General features: G+C 30.3%; 1 protein-coding gene across 1 annotated transcript; it reads left to right on the plus strand.

Moving 5' to 3' along the window:
• Positions 1 to 549: 549 nt before the first annotated feature.
• On the plus strand, positions 550 to 10,471 carry LOC108905650 (DNA damage-regulated autophagy modulator protein 2-like). The gene is made up of 4 exons (XM_018708606.1): positions 550 to 630; positions 5,458 to 5,579; positions 7,730 to 7,953; positions 10,382 to 10,471. The coding sequence occupies exons 1-4, from the start codon at positions 563 to 565 to the stop codon at positions 10,469 to 10,471; spliced, it is 504 nt and encodes a 167-aa protein (XP_018564122.1). The 5' UTR covers positions 550 to 562.
• Positions 10,472 to 11,807: the final 1,336 nt, after the last annotated feature.

An 11,807-nucleotide genomic window follows, 5' to 3' on the forward strand; every position in this document is an offset into this window, starting at 1 on the left:
TTTTGTTTCAAGTACCGGGGGACACCCTGTTTAAACCAGCACACGTTAAAATATAGTATCGCCATATATTTTCACGATAGACAGCATCAACAATGCATACACATTTTTCCAAAATTGATTAATAAGCTACGCCCCTTTAAGTTTATTGTCCTGCACTTTTTTTTATGTAATTATTTATTTTTGGTTTTTTTCAAAAATCAATATATTGTTACTTGTTGAATACCGTCTTTGAGTTATACCCTCGGTGCAACCAAGGGTGGATCGTAATAACAATATACACTTATTTTACTTTAAAATAACTAGTGTTTATTAAGTGATTTAACATGCACGATAAAAGTTTCTCGTAACGTTGCGGATAATGTTAAATAATAAATAAATAAACCTAGATAGCTGGTTTGAAGACTTAATAAACGTTGTATCTAACATTTGAAATATTTGATTGACGTAAAAAATTGTATTTTCAATAAAAGTTGTGAGGTCGCTCGATGCTCTATACCATTAATAGAAATAAGTTCACTTAGAACGTGATCAAAGCGGTGTCTAGCAAATACAATCTTTGAAAATGGAAATTAGTGTTAAATATTTGCCGTTCGCTATTGTAGCTTTATTAAGTGTTACTCTTTGTGTCACGTGAGTAAAATTTCAGTTTCATACAAAATAGTAGTGAAAGCCTATTTATCAACAATTTTTTTATTCAAAACTTTGATATAATATTTAAAACATGACATGGGTTTCTCAAAAAGAAAGAAGTACACGTGATAGAATGTTACAAATTAGATTTTAATGAAAGCCTTTTTTCAGTTGTATTTCAGAAGTAATTAATTTCATTATAGAAAGCGTCTTTGTCAGATTGCATATTTCAGATTGCTGGATTTCAGAAAATATTAATCATATTTCCAAATCCATAAATTTGATTTCAGAAATTTGAATTAGATTGCAGAAGTTGTAAATTGTTTTTCATACAACATCTTTTATATTGCAAGAAATATAATATCCGATTCAGACTCATTTAGACCAATTTCATAATAAATTTAAAGTTCACATAAACTTCAAAGTCGGTTTTAACGATAGCAATCGGTTTTATACATGAAATTTAAAATTTTGAAGATGATTAAAGCAACTTTAACTCTAAAATCCGTGGATAGGCCTTTAACGATAAAAAAACTATTTTTGTTAAAAATTAATCTTTTGACTTTGTAATTTCAACTTGTGCTTGTCATACTGCTTGCTGGTTTTCTTGTCAAATGTACCTCTCTTTCAAGTTCTGTAGAGGAAAAGGTATCAAAAGTTATTAGATGTTAGCAGAAGAGTTGATATTTTGATTTATAGCTTTCGCGCCTACGAAGCCATGGTTTTATGTTTATTTGTAAAGAACTGAAAATGTCATCAATTTACTTACAGAAAGATTTCCTATCTTATTGTTAATACTTTTTAGTTTAAACAATATGGAAAATACAAATGAAAATGAATTTTCATCTTTGAGGCTTTTGTATCAGCTATTAACTTTTGTGCTTGTGTAACTGCTGTGGCTGATTTGAATGGTGCTTGAAAAGTTTCTGCATGCCGTATTACAAAAGTAATGTCAACAGCATTAGCTCTTTTAAAACAACAAAATCTACATTAAAATGTATGATGATAATAGAGAAAAATATAAAATCTGCAGAGCTTTAAATTCCTTAAAATCTGATGACAGCACACTTTTTTTCCTTATCCAAATAAGTAAAAAAATGAGTCAAAGAAGTTAAGGTACAAACTGACATATTTCTAGATTCAGTTCTGCTAACAATTATTTATTTACTGTAAAGGCAGACTTTAGCAAAAAAATATCTAAAGTTAATTATAAAATAGTATCAAATTATATGCTCACTTATACTGTGCATTAGCTTAAAGGAGGCTTTACCTAAAAGTAAAAAAATGTCAATTATGGAATTATTTTTTTTTTGTTTTATTGTTTATTATCAATTGACGCTAAAAAAATGGGATACAATTTTAATATTTGTTGATATCATTTTATTGTATAATTACCAGTAAATTTGTAAATAAATATATTGTTAAAGAACATCTGGTCAGCTTCTTGAAGACAATTGTTCAATAATCAATTTTAAGACCCTTTTTTGTGGACTTCATTCTTACAATATGAAGTGAATTGCTACTATAGCCACTTGGAGACATTAATATTAACCTCTTAAAACCTGAGTCACTTGAGTCTAATAGTCTAAATTATTTTATTCAACTATATCAGATTTTCATCTGGAGCAAATTGTTACCAAACCTACAAGAATTACAGAGACATCTGAATCCCTAATAGATGTTGTATGTGTTAGTCAAAACATATTTATTCAGAATTGGGACACGTGTGATTTACATAATAATACAGATCATTTGTTGGTATTTGTTACAATAAAAATTGATGGAAATAATTTTAAGCCTAGAACAATTTTGTACAGGAATTATAAAAATATTGATTTAAATAAATTTGTTTTTGATGCTAATCGAATACAATGGGAACTTATTGATAATATTGAGGATGTAAATATACGCACAGAATGTTTAAATCAGGCGATATTGTCACTTTTCAATGTGCATGGCCCTTTAAAAGTAATGAAAACAAAGCGTAACTAACAGCCATATATCACATACAATTAAAAAAAATGATTCAACTTAAAAATAAGTCACATAATAAATATTTGAAAACAAAAACAGCAGGCAATAGACAATATTATACAACTTTAAGAAATTATGTAAAGGAAGCAATAAATAGAGAAAAAAAATGCATATATGAAATATATCCTTCAGAATAATAAGTATAACTCTAAAATAATTTGGAAGAACTTGAGTAAATGGCGAGTCTGCACAAAATCGAAAGATGCACCGGAAGAGATAAATAATTATTTCCTGAATGTGGCTGGCGAATGTGATATTAATATGAATATGTTGCAATACTTTTCTCAAAATAATTTGGGTGATCAGATTTTTACTTTTCAATCAATAACAAATGAAGATATTATTAACAGTATAAAAAATATTAATAGTGAAGCATCCGGCATAGATGAAATAAATATAAAAATGATTAAAATTAGAATCCCTTATTGTGTTGATATCGTTAGATCCATTTTCAATAATACAACTACTAGTGGTATATTTTCAAATATTTGGAAGATTGTGGAGATAATACCTATACCTACCCAAAATTAGAAATCCTAGCGCGTATAACGATTTAAGGCCAATATCCATACTACCAACATTTTCAAAAGTTGAAAAAATTGTAGCCCTAACTGTTTAGAAAGAAATAAAATTTTACCACAGATGCAGTTGGGTTTTCGTAAAAATCATAATAATAATACCTCTCTCTTAAAAGTTATTGATGCAATAGTTACATCATTTGATAAGTCACTCTCAACGATATTAGTATTATTAGATCAAAGTAAGGCATTTGATTTAGTATCTTTTGACCTTTTGTTATCAAAGTTACTTTTTATAGGATTTTTCTGCCACAATATAACAAAGAGAAGTTACAAAAAATTCCTACGTACGATTTGTTTATGATGTTTCATGTATGAGTCATATAACTCCATACATAGGTAGATTGTCTGAACTAAAAATTTCTGGTAGAATAATGTATTTGTATCTTAAGTTTCTATACAAACTTATTAATGTTGAAACTCCCTCGTATCTATGCAGTTCTTTAAAAAACGCTCAAATATTCATAATGATAATATTAGAACAAATTACTTTAGTTTTAGTAAACAAATGTATAATAGTTAGATACCTGTTTATGTCTTATTTATTACTCTTTTTGGTAGAATGGAAGAGCGGTATATTTATTTATTTATGTAAGTTAATTCATAGTTACCTACATTCTGTCAAGTTTTTATTGCATTATTTGACAACTAATTTTATACATATGGCAGTGTTTCTCTAATTGACATTATATTCTCATTTAAATCACAATTCAGTCAATATCATTTCAGTGATGTGAACTATGATGTCAATTCTAAAAATGGGTATCAATATTAAATATTTTCCAATAATTATAGTTTTCTTAGCGACAGTTACTGTAACCGTCACGTAAGTAAAAGTTCTTCAATATTTTATTATTACGTTTACTTTTTTTGTTATGTATGCTTTACATATACAAATTTAACAGATTCTGAATGAAATTCACCACACATATGCCCCTAAAAAATCTGTTGAGGCATGAATATTTAAAGTATTTACTATTGAAGATAGTTCAAACTTGTATACTACAGTATAATTTCGGCATATTGATCATCTTCATGTAAAAATTTCATCTTCATGTAGTAATTGGACCAAAAATTAATCAGTGGTGTCGGAATTAGGAGGGATCTGGCATCAAAGTATTTAAGAATCCAACACCATGACAATGTTAGGCAGCGGATTACAAACAAATGTCATTGATTTCGTCTTAATCTTAATAAATACGTTAAGCAAGTTTTTATCGAAGTCATTGCATAAGAGAGGATTGAGAATTCAGTAGATTTGGCTGATGTGTGCACCAGATGGATCTTCTCCTTTAGGGATCAGTTTTAAGAACAAACTGAAAGAGCAACTATATGTTTAATATTATACATTTAAGCTTTGGAAAACGTCTACATTGAAGCATCCGAGAAGAAAGTCCTGGAGTCGGCAGCTCTAAAATTCAAGTATGTTCAGCCGAAACACTTAGAAGAGGAACTGTCAGATTTGCTCGTAGAGAATACCTAAGGACAAGCAAAAGGAAGAATATCTGGCAACGACTTATCTGTTCCGTATACAAGGATTTACCGAGAGATAGACCGCATTGCATCTTAAATAAACACCATCTATCTTCCGCTTCAAGACAAGCTGAAGAAACGATCTATTTGATGGAACCAACGAAAGAAGTCTTCAGACCAAACATGGGAAGGTTAATTCTATTTCCGAATCATTCAAATAGTTTTCCTAAAACTAACAGTAACTTAAATTTGAAGTCCCTGTTTTTGGTTTTTGAATATAATAAAAGTTATAACAAATAATTGAAAATAAACAAATTCTTGGTTCATTCACACTATCCTTTAAAGTTTTCTGTGTTCAAAAGAAACAAAAAACCAAGCACCTCTTTAAATTGATTCCTACAGGTTTTACGATCCCTTAAAAAAATGTCGAATTAAGAATTAATCAAGAAGGATATAGGTTTTGGTTTGAAATATTTTTGCTATAACAACTGTGATCAGATAAGTAAAATACATTTTTTTCCAGGTTTTAACTTTCCTTATCAACTTTTTACAGCTTTCCATTTTTTTTTTGTAAAATGTGTCCTTAAGAACAAGAATAAGAACAAATTTAAAAAACTGTGGCAATGTTAGTATAATGCACATCATAAAAGTGCCATAGATGAATGACAGTGATTTGCTGATACTTGTCTGCAACTTCAGGAACGTAATTTTTATGGACAGTCAATATTTTTTATTATTTCAGGTCATACTTGACAATTAGTCAAGGCCATGTAAGCGGTAGTGCTCCATACATAAGCGATACAGGAACGTTACCTCCAGAGAGCTGTATTTTTGGGCAAGCCCTGAACTTATTATGGGTTATGAGTAAGTCTAGATGAAAATATTTTTAAAACCAAATGAAAATGTTAGTTGTTCTTCTTGAACTTAATTAAAAAATCTGAATTTGGTAAAAATGGTTTAGGTCACTCTTAAATAGTTGAAAAAGTTATAGAGGATGTGTCAGAATAACATACCATAAATTCTAGGGTTAACAGAATCTTAAAAAAATATGTTTCAATGAATTTATTTGTCTGAATTATGAAAATTCTACGATACAGATAGCTAAGTTATTTATAAATTTCTGGTTTGGTTGAATCTAATTTTAATCACAAATACCGTTTTTCGTGTAAAAGGCTGTTTTAATTAGTTATCAGAATCATATTTTTTCTAATGTTCCATTGATTCAAAATTATGGGAATATTTTGAATGACTGCGCCAAGGCACTTTTATGTTAAAATTGTTTCTCACAAAAAACTGTAGCTTTTAAATCGGGTGTTCGAAGAGGTAAAAAATGCTGTCCGCCACGGCTTATCCAACTATTGGAACATGCTTTGTTCGTATTCTTACACTAAAACGGACAGGCTCTTTCATACATAATTTATGGTCGAGCTCTGATATTTATGATCGAGCTCATCAAGAAGTAGTACAAGTACTGCTTCGAGAAACTGAGTGTATTTCCATTCAATCTAGGTAAAAGGCACTGTGGATCAATCAAGAGGTTTCTAAGAATTCTAATCTATACATTCAGACAAAACTGTTGTTGATGATGAACTTCAACTAAGGCGTGTGGATATTCTTTTGCCTATATGTTATTATTATGGTAATAAATTATAAATCAGAATAGTACTCAATCTTTTCCAGAATCCACTCAGAAAATGCAAGACGTTGTTGAAGATCTCAAGATAAAAGAGCCGGCTTTCATATCATAAACGGGTATATTTTTGAAGGCTTGTAAACAAGGAGTAATGGCAAATTGGCTGAAGTTGTTGGTTTCTGTTACTGACCAAAAGTCTCCACAGTATTTGGTTCGAAAATCAATTCTTTCCTACTTATAGCGGTCTGAGTAATTTCTGCTTATGATGGCTGCAAAGTACTATGAGTAGAATATTGTAATAAAAAAGTAACTTTTGTGAAATGTTTATAGAAAAAATCGGATGACTTTGAAATGTTGCTAATTAAAATTTTTGACATTGTGGCAAATACCAAACTGGCCGCATTGGTCGTTGACAACAGTAGTTTGTAGATTGCATTCATATGTCTCTCACAGTCAGTTAAATGACATCCCTAAGTATCTATAAGTGAATTGGACAACGCAATAATCAATCTTATGAATAAAATAGATACTGTGGAGACTTTTGGTCAGTAACACAAAACCAACTTACAATTTCAGACAATTTGACCGATTCCACATTTACATAAAGACAGTGCGGGGTCCTTTCTACAAACAAGCACCTAAAGTACACTTAATAGTATTAAGAATTATTAACAATTACCAATTACCTGACAACAATTTACTAAATGATTTTCATTTAATATCCATATGTATATCAGAATTTGTACCACAACGTATTAATTTGTATATGAAATTTCATTTTTGTAACATTCTTCTATTTAAAGAAAAAAGTAAAAACAGAATTTTCTCTTGAAATGACATAAATCTGCAAGGAGGGGACGGAGAGTTTTTTTTATATAAAACATATTTCCTTAATTTCTAACAAAGAATCATCTAAATCTTTAATAAGGTTTAATATAAGAAAGACATTTATTGCTTAATATTCTGTTACTCCTAGAATTTATTGTACTTTATTCTTAAACAAAAATCTTTTGTATATTGTAATACACTCTTTATATTTCAGTTTCTTATGCAATGTATATTANAATGTATATGAAATTTCATTTTTGTAACTTCCTTCTATTTAAGGAAAAAAGTAAAACCTGAATTTTCTCTTGAAATGCCATAAATTTGCAAGGAGATGACGGAGTTTTCTTATATAAAAAATCTTTCCTTAATTTTTAACAAAGAATAATCTCAAGTTTTTTACACCTATTTATGTACCATACACCTTTAATAAAGTTTAATAAGGTTTAATATAAGAAAGATTTATTGGTTAATATTCTGTTACTCCTAGAATTTATTGTACTTTATTCTTAAACAAAAATCTTTTGTATATTGTAATACACTCTTTATATTTCAGTTTCTTATGCAATGTATATTAAATTTCGCCAAATTTCATACCTGCTAAATACATACAACATGGAACAATACGCAACAATGAACAAGAGTACATTTATCATTGGTTTACTAGCAGCTTTTGGCAGTAGCATCGTTGCAAATTTTCAAGAAACCAACATGTTCTTTATACACTGGGTTGGAGCTGTAATGGTCTTTGGATGTGGATCTGTATATCAGTGCATGCAGGTTTGTTTTGTTTTTCATTGGTCGAATAAACGTGTTAGGACTCAATTCCAATGCAAGCCAGCACATGTCGCTTTGGCGGAGTCTCGCACTGTACGCGAACGGAAGCAAATAAGTTCAAATCATCTTCAACTGCATTGGAAGGCATTCGAATGAATACAGCTACTTCTTAATCTTGGACCACGTGCTTTGACTTGCATTGAAATCTATATGCGGACTTAGATTTGTTGGTAAACATGTTGGGGTTATTAAAACTTGCAAAAATAGGTACGGTTACTATTTAAAAGAAAAGAATCATCTCTAAATAAAAGACGGATAATTGTTGTAAAACATTTACCCTTGCTTCTTATTCATAAAACGCACAATTTTCAAGAAAAACTGGTACTGTAACATTATTATTACCATTCGTTATAAATATCACCCCACTGTAACTTTTGGTATTTAACTTAGAAAAAAATGTTATACAGGAAAATTGTAGCTATAAACTATAAATATTTTATGTTGATTTAATTTTGTACTGTATGTTCTTAAAAAGAGTGATAAACAAAACTCGATTTTTGTATAGTCATATTTGAATAGGAGGCTTTTTTAAGGTTACAGCGATACTAGGTCTGATAGACTTACCTCTAATGGCAAGAAAGGTATATGTCACGACATAGAACACCATTATGGTATAAGGAGATCATGAACTTCAGATTTGAATCAGTGACTACTCAGGTCGATTTGAAATCTCGAAAACTGTTGTTCTAAGGGAGGTTCTTGATGTTAAGGGTCAAAACACGAACTAAATCCGGAAATTCTAACCTTAGATTCAAATTCAGCGGGTCAAGATATTATAGGATACACTGGTCTGGTCCACAGTGTTTTTTCAGTATAGATACAACGATAAAAGCCCCAGAATTATTAGACCAGGGTCGATAATTTTTGAAACCAAAAATTATAGTAGGATGAAACCCATTGGAAAAGAAAGAGAATATAACAGAAATGAAAGGAAAAATAATTTACGGGCGATCTGAAGTCGGGAAGGAGAAGGGTGAGTTTTTAAGGGTAAAAAGCGGTTTCCCTTGATTTCCAGAAAAACTACAAGTCTTATGGAAAAAAGTTAAATGACAAAGTTATAGGTAACAAAAAGATCTACAACTTTTGTAATTACACTTTCTTCACATAACCTCAAAATTTATGTGAAAAATTCAAATAACCAAGTTTTTGGTTTTTTATTTCATTTACAAAAAAAAATTTTTTTTCACAAAATTTGGTGAAAACTTAACTATTTATGTCCCATTTATGTAATTTTTTTGATTTGAAATATTTATTTTTTCACCTTATTTTTACTTAATATCGAAAAAGCACCCTAATTTTCAATCGAAAATTCTCACGTCAAAATATCTGCTTTTTTTAAAAACGTCGGTGGGCTTTTTTTTCTTCGTTGAAATCTCTACTTTCTGATGGTGTAAAAAAAAATATACGTTACTATGGTAAGTTTTCTCAGGAAATGCAAAGAAACGAAATAAACTAGAATCCGAAAATTTTGTTCTAATCATTATGTACAATTTTGAGCTATTTATTAAAATTTACACTTTAATTACTCGAAAAACGTAAGATTCCATGTTACATTGATAAACAAAAAAATTACAAGTCGAAATATACTATTATAATTAACAACCAAATAAGTTAATAAAGTTAATATTTAATAAGACATCTACAATATTTTGAGAAAGTTGTAGAATCTTCTTTCGTTTCTTTGCATTTCCTGAGAAAACTTACCATAGTAATGTATATTTTTTTTACACCATCAGAAAGTAGAGATTTCAACGAAGAAAAAGCCCACCGACGTTTTTAAAAAAGCAGATATTTTGACGTGAGAATTTTCGATTGAAAATTAGGGTGCTTTTTCGATATTAAGTAAAAATAAGGTGAAAAAATAAATATTTCAAATCAAAAAAATTACAGCGTGTTTGGGACATAAATAGGTAAGTTTTCACCAAATTTCGTGAAAAAAAAATTTTTTTGTAAAAGATAAAAATAAAAAACCAAAAACTTGGTTATTTGAATTTTTCACATAAATTTTGAGGTTATGTGAAAAAAGTGTAAATACAAAAGTTGTAGATCTTTTTATTACCTACAACTTTGCCATTTAACTTTTTTCCATAAGACTTGTAGTTTTTCCGGAAATCAAGATAAACCGTTTTTTACCCTTAAAAACTCACCCCCTTCCCCTTCCCGACCTCAGATCGCCCGTAAATTATTTTTCTTTTCATTTCTGTTATATTCTCTTCCTTTTCCAATGGGTTTCATCCTACTATAATTTTTTTTCACTTTTTACCATTTTTGAAGGCTTAAGCACTGGTCTATATTAGGTAGTGGGGAATTGGAAGCCTGTCAACTCAGAGTCATGTATGTTCAGACCCCTATGAGGTCTATGTTCCCATAGAGTAGTGGATTAGCTGTTCAGCTTCTTAGGAAGCATTCGGCCGAAGAATCGCAAATGTTCAATTGCCTTGCGCAGAGAAAGAGGAAGTAAGAAAGACCTCGATCGGGAGCTATGAGGTAAACTGGGATTTTAACTTTGTCTCTTATAGGTCCTTTTCTCCATCCTGGCGGTTCCGAAAATATGGAAAGTGGTCGCAAATTATCCCACGTTCAAGAGTTGGTATTTGGGCAGCTTGCACCTAGTAGCCGCATCGAATCGGTAATCCAGAGTGATCTGGATCAGCTGGTTCCTGAGACCCAGACGCGTGCGAGGAAGGCCTCCACAGTAGTTCATGTACAAAATTTATTGTCATTGTGTGGTACTTCTAGTTGATTGGTATAAGTTTAAGTTTATTTAATTTAAAACCAGAAAGGTAATGTGGGGTGACATTCATAACTAAAATGAAAATCAGTTCTTCTTGATATGAAACAAAAATATTTTTTACAGTTAACAAGTTGCAGTCTGCGGATTGTGAATATTGCATTTATTTCTGTCAGAAGAGCATCTTTTATTTAAAAATGATATAATGACATTTGCAAGCTCCAATTCAATTGTGCATTATGTAAAACAATTATTACAACATATAATAGCTTTCTAAGATATGACTATAACTGAGACATACATATTTATAAGAACATTCCTATTAATTTCACAGCTACACAAAAAAATCGACTTTCGGCCCCAGAGGTCAGACCATATACGATTGTTTGGGTCGCTGAATCCGAATCTGAGGTCGATTTAACCCCATCACCTCAGGATTTTTCATAACATCAAAAAAACGATATTCTGAACAATTAAATCATATAACCCTAAGACTCAAGCTTCCAACGTCTAAATCCAATTAACCAAATCCCATAAACATTTAACCTAATGATATCCCAACCTAATAAGCCCATGAATCCAAACCCCAATAACCCTATAACCCCATAACCCCATAACCAAGGGAATAAATCATAGGCAATCTGTATTAATGCAAAACATCACATAGCTGAGGACTTCTTGAAAATCCTAGTACTCAAACACAAAATGCATCCTTTACAGGATGTCCCGGCACTTGAAACAAAAAAGTCGAGTACACATAAATGAATCAAAATACTAATATCAGTTTTCCATATAAATTTTTTTCATACGTCTTCCTTAACAAGTTACGGGCCCTCAAAGGTGAAAATTAAAAAGTTATTTTTATTCTAAACTATTAACTGCAACATGATGCAAATGGTGATCGGTAACACATGCTTATAGCTTGTTTTTGATGTTGTAAGTGAAACTTCATTATGCCCAGAACGTCAGGGATGGTCTATGCCCAATGGTTAACAACCCAGAATTTTTGCATAGATGCTGATCGCAATCTGCCTGTATAAAAAATAAGTTCCCTAATGAATTATTT

This window comes from Anoplophora glabripennis, unplaced genomic scaffold (genome assembly GCF_000390285.2).
Source record: "Anoplophora glabripennis isolate ALB-LARVAE unplaced genomic scaffold, Agla_2.0 scaffold156, whole genome shotgun sequence".
NCBI lineage: Eukaryota > Metazoa > Arthropoda > Insecta > Coleoptera > Cerambycidae > Anoplophora > Anoplophora glabripennis.